A 17,213-nucleotide genomic window follows, 5' to 3' on the forward strand; every position below is an offset into this window, starting at 1 on the left:
CCATGGGTGATGTCACCGACTGAATGCAGGCGAGTTCAGGTCACGTGGTCAGAAAAAAGACCCCTCTGTGAAAAGGATACTGAAGCTGAAACCCAAATGACAAGCAGCCATGAGAAGATCTGGGGAAAGTTTTCTAGGCAGAGGGACAGTTGTATAAGCCTGGCTGTTGGAGAAACCTAGAGAGGGCCAGTGGGGCTGAGATGACATGTCTGAGGGAAAAGGGGTAGAGATAACGTGAGACAACAAAGAGAAGCTGTCCTAATTTATGAAGAATAGGATAGCTGAAAAAAATAAAAGGAATGAAAATAATTGTTAGCTTAATAAATTAAATGATGAAAACTGCCAACGGTTATAAGGTTTTATAACTAACTCTCATCCAACAGTGTTGCAATCTTCCCTGTAACAGCAACATTCCTAACTGGGCACTTAATGAGCAGGCGTGTTAATGAAAACAAGGCTTGGAGTATGACAGAACAGACAGTTAATTTCTAAGTGATTAAGGCAAAATTAAAATTCCCAGAGAATATGGAAGTCTGCAAACTGTAGTCACCCTGCTTTCTGGGGAAATGAAGGGTCATTCATTTGAGGGTCACTTCACAGTTATTTGCTTCAGCAAATGTGGCTTGCATAGTAATGGAACTGTGGGAAAAACCCTAAGACCTGGCTGTATCAATAACAGACTGTGATATACAATTTCTGAGGCTCTCTGAGCATGTTTTCTAAGATCTGATCCTTTGTTCCTCATTTATTTAACAAGTATTGGATAAATATTCAATATCACAGGTATTTCCTGGGTGTTGAATATACAATAGTATGCAAAACACAGACAGTCCCTTCACCTCACAGAGCTCAGTCTAGTAAGAAAGACTGGCAGTAATCAAACTGTAACATATATACACAATTAAAAACGGAAATAAGTCTTACCAAGGAAAATTAGAGAGCCACAGAGAATGCATAACTGGAGGCCTGATCTAATTTGGGAGGTGAGGAAAGGCTTATCTTAAGGAAGTGATGTTTGAATTGAGATATAAGGAATGAGTGATTACCATGTAGGTGAGGTGAACAGTGCTTGTGGATGAGCTTGAAGAAGGGCAGCAGCACGGGCAAATGCCAGGAGATATTAAAGACTAGGGAAAGTCCAGGGCAGCTAGAGCCCAGGAGGGACTGGGCATGGTACTAGACGATACGTGGAAGGAAGAAATGAGGGCACTCTACAACACAATGATGGGATAGAGCTGGGCTGGATGTATATGGGTTTGTAAGATTTCTGAAAAGATAAGAATTTGATGATGGATTGGACACAGGGAAGGAGTGAAAGAGAAGATACCAAGGCTAACTCCAGGTTTCTGAGAGCAGGCTGGGACAGGGTGTGGTGTCCATATGCTTGAGCTGGTTTTGAACACAACAAGTTTAAGGGGCCTTTGAGACTTCCATGTGGAAGATGTCAAATTAGATTGGAGATATAAATCTGATGGTCACTAAAGCCCCAGCCATAAGTGAACTTCTTTAGGTAAAACAGAATGGGAAGAGGAAGTTGCCTTAGACAAACTGTGTGTAACGTGTAGAGAGAGGAGGATGGGCATGCAGAGGGCAGAGAGTGCCAGCAAAGAGGAGAAGGGAGAAGAGCAGAAGGTGAGGGCCCCAAGGACTTTAAGGAAAGAATGACCAACTGTCATGCCCACTGTGATGAGGAAGACTGAGAAATGCCTCCTACTTTTGTGACGTGGAGGTTACTGGTGACTTTAGCAGATGATGCCAAATTTATTTGTGGTGGCTAATTAAAACCACTGTTTGAACAACTGTGACTGTGCAGACCTAAGAACTATAAGAAAAGTCTGATTTAATCCTGAAGTGTCCCAACTGGAAATCTGTGCAGTTTGAAAGTACCTTAAAGGCAACATTAAAGCCAGATGTCAGTGATGTAAGAGCCTCAAGTGTCTTATAAGCCAAAGAATTCCATTTAGTATAACTTAAATGTTAATTTTAATATATTCACATTCTTTTCAAAATGGTAATTCTTGTACAGAATATATGGTGAATAGCTAATAAGACTACGCCATTTTCCAACTATTTTCAATTAGGAGTCCACTATAGTTATTTATGACAATTAAAAATGTCCAAAGTAACAATGACCATTTCTTGATTACCTCTGCTCGATTTTCCTCTGTTGCAGCATGTCTTTTATCAGGGCCATTCGCACAAGAGCACTGCCATTAGAGTGGCTCCAGCACCAGAGCTAGGAGAGAAGTAGAACCTTTACTTAGCTGGGCAGAAAAATGGACATCAGTATTAATGAAATCTGACAGTTATCACTTACTGGCATCCGTCTTCCAACAAAAGAATGGGAAAATATCTTTAGATCTTGGTCTGCTAAAGAACTTGGCACTACAAAATATTCTGGAAGGCTGGAGGGGAAAAAACAAATCATAACATGAGAGTCCCATACTTTAAGCAGGATAAGTGTGCTCTGTAGAGCCCATATATAATGAAACACATTTATCCCCATCGAATGTGCACCCCTCTTAGTAGCCACATGACAGAAACCATGGAGGACACTGATGATCCTACATATCTCAGTCTAAAACATGTGTGATATGGTCAATTACCACAAAATTTATATTTATAGCGGAGGAAAAATTCAAATGAGATGTCTGAAACATTGTCCAGGATGACTATTAATCAAACAAGTATGTAGTTTCTGAAAATACACTCACTTTTGTTCTCTTAACAGGCTATGGGTTAGGAGATATCAGGCACACAAAACCAAAACCACAAATCTACCAAGAAGTTTTAGCTCCCTTCTTATCTCCCTCTTCTATCCTTCCCCACCCCCAAAAGACAGGCAGACCCTCAGACGTTGATTAGACAACAATTAAGGTGGGCAAGCTCACTGCACCTGAAGACATCTCCTTTCTCTCTTTCCTCCACATTGCCAGGCAGGTGAACAGAAGCAGGCCCAGCCAGCCCCTGTCTTGTGCTTCTCAAACTGTAATATACCAGAGCATGCTGGCCACAAAGTTTAAATTCAAGGGGGGCAGACGACCCAAGTTGCATGCTCCGAAGCACCTTCCCCAGAACTGTAATCCCAGAAGTTCCTGGTACTGGATCAACCAGTAATAACAGGGTATGGTTTTGTTCTAAAACACTGCTTACCTGCAAGGACTAATACAGACCTTAATGACATTAAAATAAAGCATTCTAAAAAATCCATGAGTACTAAATGATATTAAACAAATTTAAAAACAATTTTCAGGGCACTCTTCGGAGGATTCTAGGGAACCAGCTCATTATTCTGAAAATTGGCTAAATAAAGGAAAAAAGGTAAACATTTATATTGCCCTTCTTGTATGAACTGTATTTCAGAGTACTAAAGAGCTGATGAGAGAAAAGTTTGATAGAAAGCAGAAAGAATGACAGAATCAGAACATGACCAACAGCAATCCTTAATGAAATAATGATCTGGGCAACAAACCTCACTCTTAATGAAAACCATTTCTGGCAGCTAAATCCATTACATATAAGGGGAACTTGGTACTGGATGGGTCAGGCTGACTGCTGCTGGGCCCACTGGTCAATTAGCATTGCAAAGATGCCGAGATCCCATGTGATGCAACAGGAGGTACACAGTGCCACCTAATGAAGCATACGTGTCCAAAACCCAGAACCTGAATCTAATTAATTAATTAAGCCTCTAGAGCTAACAAACATTTTATAGGAAATACAGGAGACACAGGAACACACTGAAGGATAAAATGTGTTTTATCCCCACATCATGGGGATAAAATCAGCAATATCTAGAATGTGGAAAATTCTACAGAATGAATGACCTGGTTTGGTCAACAAATAAATGGCAGGTAAAGAAAACGGGGTGGGAGGAGACTGTCATTGATTAAAAGGCCTAAGAGAGAGATCAAGCAAGTTCAACATGATCCTGATCTGAACAAACCAACTCTAAAAGACATTTACAAGATACAAATGCAAATACTCACTGGATTACTGATGATAGTACAGAATTATTGTCAATTTCCTATTGTGATTATGTTAAAAAGCCCATATGTTTAAAATAAAATACTCTTAAAGCATTGTTAAAAACAAATATTCTATTAACTGTAACTTGAAAGTCATCAATGACAGCAGAGTTTGATTATTATTCATAAGACGTCACTCCCAGCTATAAACAGCATTGTCAAAATTGGACTTACCAAGTGGATATCATGTAACCCTCGTTAACAGAACACACTCTCCATCCGGAAGCACCTGTCCTCTTGATTTCCCTGTCCCAGTCTGAGTAAGTTTCGAAGAGTGGAGTTTTCTGGCTGCTTCCACCAGCAGCTCCACTGCCACCTCCTGAGGGTATTCCATTAATTTTGTTGGCTACAAGAAAAAGCAATATAATTAATTTTGTTTTAACAATTACACTTCATCCAACCTTCCTTCTCCTCTTTCCGTGCCTCCTGTCACAAATATACTCTGATGTGGTATCTCCTCCCTATCTTCCTTCCAGGTCTCTCCAGGATCGTCTTGCTCTTTAAAGAAGTCCTGAGAAAAACGCAACCCTCCTCTTCTCTGAGGAGAACTCATTTTGTCTGGTCCTTACCCAGCTTTTTCCCAAATCCTTCAGCACCTTTGATTTTCCTGTCCTTCTACTGGCTCCATCTCCAATGCCTTCAAACACAAACAGGTCAATTTGATTTTGCAAAGACTTTCATTTGATCACTCTGGACCACTCTAGCTACTACACTATACATTTTCCCTATTTCCTTTTACTCACCCTCTTCCCAAATGATGAACGGTGCCTGCTGCCCATATTTCCTCTCCATTTACTTTCTCCTTAACTTTCAATTTTCTATCCCTACTGCTCTATGGAAACCAATCATGAGTTTCCCTCCTCCCCCTGCCCAAAACTGTGGGGTAAATTCAAGTCACTGCTAATTTTCTCCACATTTTGCCTGGAAAAATGAATGCACCCAACAATCATCTCTGTCCTCAAGCTGTCCAAATCTTTCATCTTTCCAATATTGACTTCTCAACCCTTTTCTGTGGCTCATTATAAAATTCTTGGCTTCCTCTATCTACTCAATTTTCCTTGGATAAGCTCACAAGCGTTCCTTGTACTCCACCAGAATACCAGTCCCATGTGGAGATCTCAGCAGAGAAGGCCTCACTTGAATTTCCTTAGCAAGAAGCCTTCTCTTATTGAGAAATGCAGCTATCCTCTGGGAGCATGCCCACAGCCTCAGGAGGGCCTGCAGAGTGACCAGAGAGAAAGAAGGCATCCCAAAAGTCAGCTGGATCTACCCTGGCAATCTGGGGTGACAGGTGGCACAATCTTTCCTGGTCTGGTGTCTCACTGCTGCAGGCTGCACATGCAGCAAGTCTCCCAGCTGACCCCCTGACATGATGCTCTGCTGCACTCAAACCAGCCTGCAGCTTGCCACAAGACACATTTCCTGAAAAACAAGCTTTCATGATGCTATACTCTTGTGTTAAACTTCCAATCATGCTCATTTTCCAACTGAATCAAGCAAACTTAAATGGCTTCTCTTAAAAAAGCCCTGACCTTTCTATCTTATTATTCTCTAACTCCTAATCTCCCCTGTAGCCATGAAAAATCCTTCACTGTCCCATGAACATACCATGACCATTCCTACGGACTATTTATTAACACCTGGTGTAAGACATGTATTCTCTGAGAACCGACCAAGTGCCAAGGCCCAAAAATTAAAAAATGAGTAACATTTTATCTCTGTCCTGAAAGTGTTAACAAGATGGTGGAGGGTAAGCTCAGCACTAGTCACAGTGTGCTGGATGTATAAATGCAAGGAGAACCCAGAGGAAGAAGTCCTGAGCTCTCACTAGAGACAGAGGCTGCGGCAGGAAAGGCCTCACGACTTGACCACATTTGCTGGGTGGAGCAGAACATAAGAAACATGGTATAATTGTATAATATCAAGTAATTAAATACAGCTAGAGCATTAGGGATGCAAGGGCTGGTGGAAGAGAAGCTGGAAAATTAGAGGGGCCTAGACTCTTGGTCTTTGCTGCCCAAAACAGTAACTGCCAGCCATACATTGCTATTTAAATTTAACCTAAATTAAAATTAAATTAAAAATTCAGTTCCTCAGTTGCACCAGCCACATTTTGAGGGCTCAATTGCCACATGTGGCTAGTGGCTCCTACACTGGACAATGCAGATGAGAGAACATCCCCATCACCGGACAATGCTACTCTAGATTATGAAGGGTCCTATGTGCCATGCTAGGAATTTTGAATTTTACCCTTTTTTTTTTTTGGTTAGGAAGATCAGCCCTGAGCTAACATCTGTGCCAATCTTCCTCCACTTTACATGTGGGTTGCTGCCACAGCATGGCTGACAAGTGGTGTAGGTCCACACCCAGGATTTGAACCTGCGAACCCAGGCCACCAAAACAGAGCATGCCAAACTTAACCACTATGCCATGGGGCCGGCCCTGAATTTTATCCTTTAAGTGGCATCAGAATGAGCCAGTGATTCTGATTTTAGCTGAGCTTGTTAAAAATTAAAATGCTAATTCTAAACACATATCCTAGAGCCCCACTCTATCTCAGCGTCTTCTCTAGGTAATAACAACCAGAAGGTGTGCTTGGGAACTTGGGAGTTGTAAATCTCCAGAATGTAGAACCTTTAGGGACTTTCCAGGCAATTCTCACTTTACACACAGTGTTCCAGAGCACCAAAAACCAGAGAAAGCTATTCAATATTAGAAAATCTAAGTAATTCATCATATGACCAAATTAAAGGGGAAAAAACACCATAAGATCAGGTCGTAAGTGCAGAAAATCATTTGACAGATTTTAACACCTGCTCATGATTTAAAAAAACAACAACAAACATTAGCAAATTAGGAATAAAAGGGAATTTCATTAACTTGATAAAGGTGTATTTATCGGAAACACAGCAAACATCATCCTCATTCAAACCAGGAACAGAAACGATGCCCACTATTATCATTACCATTCAACACTGTATCAGAGGTCCTTGCCACACAATGAGGCAACCACCCCCAAAACAGAAGTATAAAGAACACACTCAAAATTTTACAGAGCTATGTACAGTCATGTGCTGCATAACAACGTTTCTGTCAACGACAGACCTCATTTACGACAGTGGTCCCATAAGATTAGTAGCATAAAGCCTCGGTGTGTAGTAGTCTATACCAACTAGGGTTGTGTAAGTACACTCTATGATGTTCACACAATAATGAAATTGCCTAAAGACGCATTTCTCAGAATGTATCTCTGTTGTTAAGTGATGCGTGATTGTAAATGGTTTGGCAGTATACCCCGAGCTAAGAGTCTAGAACTGAATACTTTTTAGTGTTTTGAAGTTACAGACCTTAGTAAGCTAGGTTGAGAATATACTACTATTTATGAGATTGTTTCTCTGGCAAAACTGAGTCTCAAGATCTAATTAAGAACAGAACAAATTTTTCTGAACATAAAGTGGCAGCAACTATAGGATCTTGCACTGTTTGTTATTTTATAGGTTTTGGTTGTTCAAAACCTATCCATTTCTCAACAACCAGGACTAGGTCTTTTTTATGTTCTACATCTTCTTCAGTGAGAACTTATGGAATGTGGAACAGGTACTCAATTTGGCATTTGAGTCCGGAAATTCTACTGCTTTCCAGAAAGTCCCAGGGCCTTGATGCCTGTGGCCTGCTCTACAGGTGGATCACTAATAGAGGTCATAGCAACAGACTGACAAAGCCAGTCATCTTAGAAAGATCTGGCTCCCCTGACAGTTACCTGACTGAGGTTTTGGGACATAGCTCCTCAGCCAACTTAAGTGAAATGAGATACTGAGTGCTCCTGCCCTTGGTTGTCTTCTGTGATACAGTTCAGAAGTCTTATCTTAGACTGTTTTGAAATTATCTGAGCTTCCATTTAATTAGCCCCATCCATATTCAGAATGGCCTCAAGCAAGGCAAAGACAATAAAAGTGGTCAACATGTGGAAAAAAAGCCTATCACTCAGACAATATTGCAGAAATTAGAAGTCATAAAGAAGGGTGAAGAAGATAAAACCAGAACTGTGATCATTAAGAAGTTCAACAGAGGTAAGCCAACAGAGTGGCTCTAAATGGGAGATCTGGGCTCTGTGGGCCTGGGGCGGAGCCAGCATGGCTGCGTGTCTAAAAGCTCCTCCAGGGCTTCTGATGCACGAGGTTGCTTAGGAACCACTAGTATTCAAGAGACAGAAGGATCAATCACAACCATTTATAGCTACACTGAGAAGCTTAAAAGAACTGACAAGCAACAAACGTTAAAAATTTCTAAACTGTTTCAAAGGGACTGTGTACTTTTGTAAGTGGTTTTCAAATAAGCATTTAAAGGAAAATGTAATACCAAGACCTACGTTAACAAAAAGGAAAACATTACAAAGTACACTTCACTGCAATGTACATTTTCCTGCTGGGAGTCTACATTACAACTTCAGATTGCATCACAGCACGTGCCAGCGTGCCAGCACAGTGTCTGTCACGGAGGAGAGCTGCTAACACTGAGGCTGCAGATAACTTCAGGTGGTTTTCAATTCTTTGAAATTGTCAGCAGCATAATCTGACATCAATTTTATAACAAAGATGAATCTGTACTTTTGGGACACTGCGGATTCTGTCAAGTTAAAAGAGAGAAAATAGAACCACTGTTCTTGTTTGTGCCAGTGCCTCCTGTGGTGTCAGCGCACAGACAAGTTCCAAAGCCTGTGTGCTAGGCGTCTCCCTCTACTTTAGGATCCTCAGAGAACCTGGATGACCGGTGAGCTTTTCAGAGATGGTTTTTTACTCGAGTGATGCCAAATATGAAAGAAAACCTCAGAATGCCCAAGGCCATCTAAAAGATTCTTTTGTTAGATAACTGCAGGGGACATCTGCTAACTTCAGATCTTATTTGTGGAAACAGCTTTGTCACCTACCTGCCTGCAAAAAGGACTTCTTTAATCCAGCCAATGAATCAAGGTGTCATCCAGAAGTTCAAGAGTGGATTATTGGGCATCTTTCACTCACAAATTAATGAATTCTGACTGTAGTGTGTGGAAATTTCAGGCTTCCTTTGATCTTAAAGATGCAGTTTATGCTTCTGCAACAGCATGGAAGGATATTAAAGGATGTTACCCTATGAGAAATCTTAACAAAACTTTGGCGAAGTGTTATGTCTATGAAGTACTTGTCAAAGGAGGAGGAATCTGAAGGATGCAATATAAAAGCGTTCCTGAATATTTTAAGTATGAATTGTCAATTTTTATCAACAGCTATATTTAACAAGATACAAAGAACTAATTGATGCAAACAAGAAAACCCAGTAGTAGTAGAAGAGCTATGGGCTGAATACGCTATTTAAAGTATTATTAACCCAAAGATGCCCACAAGGAATGGATGAAGAAAGCTATGAAAAAGCAGGCATCGGGTCACCAAATGCATAATGAAGTTTACTGTATTTGCTGAGCTCAAGTCATTACATTACTGCAGAAGTCATGGATCTGTAATTTCTATAAGAAAAAAAGTAGTATCAAGAATTGGTCTGTATCATAAATTTAAGTGGGAATCAAAGAATCTCTCCTACAGCTCTTGCACCTCTTGAAACTTTCATTTCAGCTACTCTCTTGCAACTCTGGGTGAGGATCTTGTCGAAGACAACTCTGATGATCACAGTCTGTAGCTTGATGATCCAAAGGAACATTCACCTAACAGTGCAGGATCTATAATACTATATTTTTTGACAATAAGTGAATTTTCTTTATATTAAGAGATAAAAAAATTAATTGTACTGCTCAAGCCTAAGTTACAATTAGTTAAATTTTGATAAGAAAAATTAAGTTACAAATACTTTCTCATCCAATTTCTGTAAATATAGTACAAGACAAAAGCTACACATTCTGCAAAGCGTGACCTTCATATATCATCTCTATGGAGTTTACAAGTATCTTTTAAAGTAGTGAAAATGTACTTTACCACATGCATCTGTAGATCCTATGTATTGTTCCTACATCTTCATGTATTTGCAATATAGTGATACTAGAATATACTTTTATTATACAGATTATTTAAACTACTACCATATGTTTTGAGGTCACGAAAATGTAAAAGACCAGTACAATTAATAATTTGTAAGATCCCTGTCCAGACCATGCTGAGGAGAATGCATCTTTCATTATAAACATGAAAGTGACTTATGTTTATTCTTTAAAGAGTGGGAGAACACGCGACTCAGTAGGTCAGTCGATGTGTGGTCACTAACCCGTAAGGGGCTAATATGAGACAGGATCTCTTTGTTTTTCTTCTATCCTTTTATGAGGTCTTAAAAAATAGTTGATTAAAATTACATTTGTATATAAAAAGAACGTACAGAATTACATGATCATCTGGAATTTTCCCTGGTGATGTCACTGCTGACACAGATACATGAAGAGAACTATTTTACTTTTACAAAAACTGCCCAGACTACACTTGTCCTTTGGACAAATACTCATCTTCCTTTCATCAATCTTATTCAGAAATATAAAGTCAATATTTTGACAATCTTAATGATGTCCACTAAAAAGTTTAACCACTTCAGCTTTTGCATGAAATCACACCTTCCCAAAAAGACCATGCATTTCGAATATCCTTTAATTTTCTACTAGTTTTCTTAAAATATAAGATTACTTTAACTCAAGCTACCAATTAAAAGGGGGGTGGGGCAGGTGGAACTATCTTCCTTCATCATAAAATATAAGCCAGTGACTGTAGGTAAAACATTTGACATGATTCTTATAAGCCTATATTTACAGCTGCTTAAAGGTTCCTCCTGGTCACTTTTTAAGAAATAATCTGACAAATATTGTCTCTTTTAGTATATAGTGCTTACTTCTCTTAACAGTTATGAAGCTAATAATTCTATAATTGTTAAAGGTTACGTACTTGGAGGCTTCTGATAAACATACAAAGAAAATTTACACAATGTAAAGTTAGTCACAATATTTAATATTTTCATATTTACCTGAATTGTGGTATTTTTTCCCAACATATTCAAATGCAAAGAGTAGCTGGAGGTCTGTTGGCTGGGAATAATGAGCTATTGCAAGGCATACCTAGGAAAAATTCTACATTTAGAATTTGATTTTAACACACTTAGTTAAATGAAATGTACAGCAAGGCCTTCATTACTGGGAGCATTATTGTGGGGCAGTGATTATGGATACTCATTCACATGTTCTTCTGTTGCCCTAGAATGTAAAAGAGCTCCTTAAGGCCAGGTATTTCATTCACTGTTGCGCCCCCAAATTGTTTAATCTTTAGTGAGTACATGATAAGTATTCAATAAGTGTTTGCTGAGTTGAATTTTAACAGGAAAGTAATTTTATTCAAATAAACGAAACGTGAAAACTAATGAAACATTCTCCAAAACGTCAGTGCCATATCCACTCCTAAAACAAAGAAAAAAAAAGTTTGATTTTTGGGGGACTAAAACGATTTAACACTAGCAATTCGGAAGGAATAATGTAAGGTATGAAATTTTAATGTTCGTACATCATGGATTAAAAAAATCTAAACTTAAAGTTACAAACACAAAAGATAAAAATTAGCAAGAAATCGAAAAGTACATGGGTGGCTCAGAGGTACATCAAAAAAATCGTGTTTAAGTAAAATGGTTTGAGACTATGCCTGTGGTGGAAAAAGTATGGGCTTTTGAAACAAAGAGATCAGGGCTTGCATCCTGGCTCTACCAAGCACTTTTCATGTAATTTGTGTGAAGTCAATTCATTTCTCTGAGCCTCAGTTTGAGCATCTGTAAAATGAAGATAATACCTACAGCTGTAGTAAGGATTAATAATCTTAATACATGCCTGGCTTCTGGAGGAGCTCCATACATGGAAATACGGTTATTATTCTCAATTGCTATTAGATAGAACGAAGGATGGTGCCTTATGCTTCCAAAGCCCTGAACTATGGGAGTTTCTCTGTGGGAGAAAACACTCTTAAATCAACCAAGAAGAAAGAAGAAATTTAAGACACACACAGGAGAGAATAGTAGATCTTACTTAAAAAGATTAAGCCAGAACAACATACACACAACAGTGAGTAAACAAGAAAAGTTTAGTTAATTGTTAGTCCATGTCAAACTAGTGGTGTTTGGGGTGAACTGACGTAAATTCTATTAACTGGTAAGCATGTGTCAGCTTCTTGTCTAAAATATATTTTAAAAGTCTTCTACAGAATAAGTGTTTCCTATCTTAGTAAATTAAAATATACAACTAAGAAGAGTCGATCATTAGTTTTAGTTTTGACTAAAACCAACAACAAAGAAAGCTTCCTGAAACCTATATAATATCTTGATTTTCTCACTGCCTATAGGAGAGCTAGATGAGAGTCCCACTTACCAAACGTAGGAGACAGTTATCTACATTCCCATCGCTGATCTGTTCAGTCTTCCTTAAAGCACTTCTCCAGCAGTAAAACTACTGAAATTTACACCTTCAAAACACCCTATTACTTCCTACTCCTCCAGGCATCATATTCAGTTTATAGCTTAGTTATACTTTTCTCAAGATTATTTTCCATTTTTGTCCCATTTCTCTGCACTACCATAGCCACATCCTTAAGTCATACTCATGGCATCTCTGTGGGCTTCTCTACATTCTAAAAAAAAAATCCACAACACTTAAGAATTCTCTTCTAAAGATGAAATTTTGACCAACAAACCTTGCTCTCTGGTAATTTGCTGATTCCCAGATATCTGCATAAGAAATTAAATCATATTCTTGAGTCTTCACAAAACTGGTTCTCCTCTACCAGGTATCCCTTATCTTCCTAATATTCCCTCAGTAGTCTCTGGTCAGAGAAAAACATGTTTGCACATATTCTGCCTGTCTTAGTCCCAGCCATCTCCTCTGCCACATTCTGCTCAGGAAATCCTTCTCCACTGCTCAGCCAATCACGCTTTCTCTGAAATTGTGATCTCTGTTCAACTCTAATCTCTTCATAAGTCTTCCTAGACTGAGCCAATTTCACAGTATCAATTGCAGAAACCCTTCTGTTCTCTCAGAATAACAACAGATTCAATATAAAGTGTATCTTTAGTTAACTGTGTTTATGTAGCTGTACTTTCAAGCTATTCACATAACGTTATGAATGTGGATAAAAAGTGGGACATGGGTTCTTTGTTTTACTTCCGCGATTAAGTTTAATTTCTCAAGGGTAGATGCCCCATCCCTCATTCATTCAACAGATACTTACTGAGCATCCACCATATCCTATGCCCTGGGGATGCAGCAGTGAACAGAACAGACACAAAGCCCTGTCCTCAGTAAGCTAACATTCTGATGAGAAGACAGACACTAAGCAAGATAACAAGAAAAACTATAGTGAGTTAGATCATTATCAGTGCTAAAGGAGAAAAAACTCCCACAGGGAAGAGGACATAAAGTGCTACAGTGAGAGATGAAAGAGTAGGTTAATCATTTAGAGAAGGAAACAAGGAAAGACCTCTCTGCACAGATCTGAGTAAAGACCTGAAGACCTGTGCATTTTTGCCATCTCTTTAGTAGTTCCCTGAAGGTGCTTTGTGCTTAATAGCAGCTGCACTAAAAATACTAGTTGAAAAAATTAGCTGCTAACATGGTAAGGAAAATGCTCCAAGCCAATAATACTAGGCTATCCACTTTCTCTAAGACATTTAGAAAGCAGGCCTTGTTCACACAAAAGAAATTCAGAGATCATTGATTAGGAAATAGGTTTTCCTATGGCCATAAAACAAACGAAGCCTATCTCCTAGGCAACACTCAATATACCTCAATTCTAAAAAGCCCTTAAAAATAGCACACATCATATTTAAAAAGGTTAGGAAACAAAAGAGTAGGTCTAATAGCATCTACTTTTAAAGAAGAATACCAAAAATACTGTGGAACTAAAAGTCAGTTTAATCACGTGGACAATGGCTGATTTTGGAGGGAACCGGGCACATGAACTAAAGCTGTTGTTCAGCAGCGTAATTACAAGCGTGTGTGACTTATTTCAGATAACCTGAGTAAGGGAACCCAGACAAAGGCACATACAGCTTGTGTTATCTGGATTACCTTCATGTTGTTACTGCAGGACTTCTTGAGAAGAGAAAGACAGCCGGGAGTCCTCTGCCTTGAGCTTTTATGTGCACACTATGAAAAAAGCCTGTCCGCATTCCTAGCTTCCATCATTAAGAGTTTGAAAGACTTAAAAGAGTAGGTCTCATTTCATGTAAAATTATTATAATTTTGTAAGGTACTTCCTAAGCATTAAACATTTTTAGAAAAACACTACGTCTTTAGAAACTGCCTCCGAAATAGTTCGTTTCCTGGCTATCATAGGAAATGAAGAAAATCTTGGTTAAAGACATCAAATTAAGGTAAACACTTTACTGGAGGAAAACAGTAAACTCCTTTTGAAGTGATGTTTGTACCAAGACTGATACTCTTGTCTGGACAGAAGGCAGAAGTACACACAGTTGGTTGTTTCTCCACTAAGACCAGCAAGGGGCACAACACCGGAGAAACCTCATCAAGTTCTATCTAGCACACTGGCAAACAAAAATGGTTTCCTATACTTTTGTGGTCTGAAAGCCATCAAGGAGTAAGTTTCAGATTCAAGGCAAAAATGATAATTCAGGAAAGGCCAACTTGTTCTTTAAATAGATGAGTTGAATTTTCACTTCTAGAAAGTATGCCTGAACAAATGGTTCACAACCAACTAATTTGAAAATACAGTGGAGACAAAGGGCATATATTTCACTTACCATCTTAAAAAAAAAATACATATATATACACACACACACGCACACACACACCTTTTTATAAGCGGTAAGTCATTAAAAACAGTATTTTTTATTTTTTTTTGCCCCTCAGTTTCGAGCAAAGGTTCTTCAAAAGGAAATTGTGACTCAAAGTTGTTTTAAGGCTAGATGTCCAATTTTACACTATCAAATTCCTTTTTTCTTTATACGGACCTTTCCCAAATATCCTTATTTACTCGTGACAGCACAAGATTAAAGGAGATGAATGCTAATAAATGCAGTAGCACAAATTCATCTAATTTTCTCCTAACACAATTTAGGCAACCCCACTAGACTACCAAAAGATTTCAGAGCAACATTTAAAAAAATGTGAAAAACTTAGCATTTCGAGATTTCCTATTTCAAACAGAAAAGAAACGCTTCCAGTATTTCAAAACCAATTTTACCTACCAGAGAACTCTGAATATGCATCTGGTCATTTTAAAACAACTTATAAAATCAAAGTATTTCCAGAGAAAACAGCATTCAAAGTTTCCAGGAGGTAAAATCAAGCTGTAACTTCCCAACAGTTACCTAATTTTAGATGAAAACTTTCACTCGAAATAAAAGAGTATGCTAGAACTTTTAACTCTTGAAACCATTAAGCTTTAGCAGCCACACATGACTTAACCCTCTGTGTTTGAAAAGATGTAGATCAGGGAAAAAATTTTCTGAATATAAGTAATATTCTTATTGTCTCTACTTTTCTTCCCTGCGTTTCCCCTCCTATGACTGTACAAAATTCAGAGTACTTTTGGGCCCAAGGTAACATGCTTTATATATTTAAGACAGTGGGGAAAGGATTTTTGCCAGAAAGTTGGTCTTGGGAAGGGGCATAAGAAGTCGGGATGAGGCTGTTTTGTGCAGACCCCTTTATCACTTACCAGCAGCACAAAGGATATCCTGAATTTCCAGAGCACTTATTATCCGTTTCATTCATTTGGCAACTATTTATGCGGAACATCTTTTATACTGCTACTTTGTATTGTTATCTAATTTTCATTTGCTCATGCTTTATCTTCTCAACTAAATTTAGCACACTGCCTCACACATCAAAAATGACCAACAAGTATTCTAGATGGCTCAAGAACTAAGGCAAATTATTACGATTTCCAATTATTGAAATAGTGTCATCTGAAAAATATAGTAGAGAGTGGAAGAGACTTAAGTTTCTGAGTAATATTAAGCCACTGGATCTTTCTTGCTTAAAAAATATCCTGTCCTAACCCAATCTCCCTAAGTTCTGTGATGTCCTTATTGTTGAGATGTTATATATCCTGAAATTAAGGTTTTCATAAGCAAATTCTTGAAACTTTGAGTGATTAAATTACAAGTATATACTTAAATTCAAGAAACTAACTTGGCTAAAATATTTTAGGTAGAGTCTACTACCTAATTAATTCTAAAGTCCTTCTATATAAGAATAGGAATCTCAAATTAGTAAAATGCCAAAATTACAAACTGCAGAACTGAACAGGTGAAAGGGGCCTTAAAAGTTATCTAGTTGAATTTGCAATAATGCAGCATGATGAAAGATGGTTACACAGACTCTATTTGAAAACTTTTAGCCATAGAACCTACCAAAACTCTGCTAGATAATCTAGCCCCAGTAGTCATGGGTTTTCAGATATTCATCTCATGCTTGCCTTCCTGTGAAGAAACCATTGATTCTAGTTCTAAAAATAAATCCACTGGCCCACCAAAGTATACGAAGGTAGGTGCCTTAAGATTTTTCCGACAGCCTCATTTTGATATCAACAGAACATTTACTGCAGTAAGCCTACTGACCATGGAAAACAAATACACCCATTTTTTGGTGGTGCAAAAAGTTGCCTAATTTCTGAGAGAAAGCAACTTCCTATTTCACTAAGACACTATTCTTCTATTCCTAATATACAGAAGCAGGCTTTCCCTGGAAATTCTTTTATTTTTCTCTGCATTTGCTGCACCACACACTGGACCTGGGAGGCATCAGATCCACCAGCCTTACTCTTCTGCCAAAGCCAAAACGTGGAATCGAAAAAGCAGGGATTTCTGCGCTTGAATCTTACTCCACGAGTAGGCACTAAACATTCCCCAGAAGGCAGGCGAAAAACAAACCAATTAAAAAGTCCCTAGCTTTTGGCTATGCAGTATCACTCAAATTAATTAAGATTTCTTTAAAGCACTAATAATTATTAGGGCCCTCCCATAACTATATATTTACCTAACCCTATATAAGCTAAGTCTAGCTTTTAGTTTGCTGATAAAGTTCTGAGGTACTAAATTAAAAGTCTTACCAAATCTTGATTACAATACATCTTCATCTTTTCAATCTTTTTAACCAAGAAAGAAACCAGTCGGTAATGGTCTTAATATAAAAGATATACTAATCTCTCCATGATAGCTTTT

At 38.3% G+C, this 17,213-nt stretch overlaps 1 protein-coding gene across 2 annotated transcripts in view; it reads right to left on the reverse strand.

Moving 5' to 3' along the window:
* Positions 1 to 17,213, reverse strand: part of MTMR10 (myotubularin related protein 10) — a 48,866-nt gene that overhangs the window by 15,148 nt on the left and 16,505 nt on the right. For both annotated transcript variants that reach the window (XM_014845476.3, XM_070496788.1), the window contains 4 exons: positions 11,019 to 11,109; positions 4,203 to 4,374; positions 2,318 to 2,405; positions 2,148 to 2,236 (listed from right to left, as the gene is read on the reverse strand). In XM_014845476.3, coding sequence (XP_014700962.2) covers positions 2,148 to 2,236; positions 2,318 to 2,405; positions 4,203 to 4,374; positions 11,019 to 11,109 — 440 coding nt within the window. The remainder of the gene's footprint in view (positions 1 to 2,147; positions 2,237 to 2,317; positions 2,406 to 4,202; positions 4,375 to 11,018; positions 11,110 to 17,213) is intronic.

This window comes from Equus asinus, chromosome 2 (genome assembly GCF_041296235.1).
Source record: "Equus asinus isolate D_3611 breed Donkey chromosome 2, EquAss-T2T_v2, whole genome shotgun sequence".
NCBI lineage: Eukaryota > Metazoa > Chordata > Mammalia > Perissodactyla > Equidae > Equus > Equus asinus.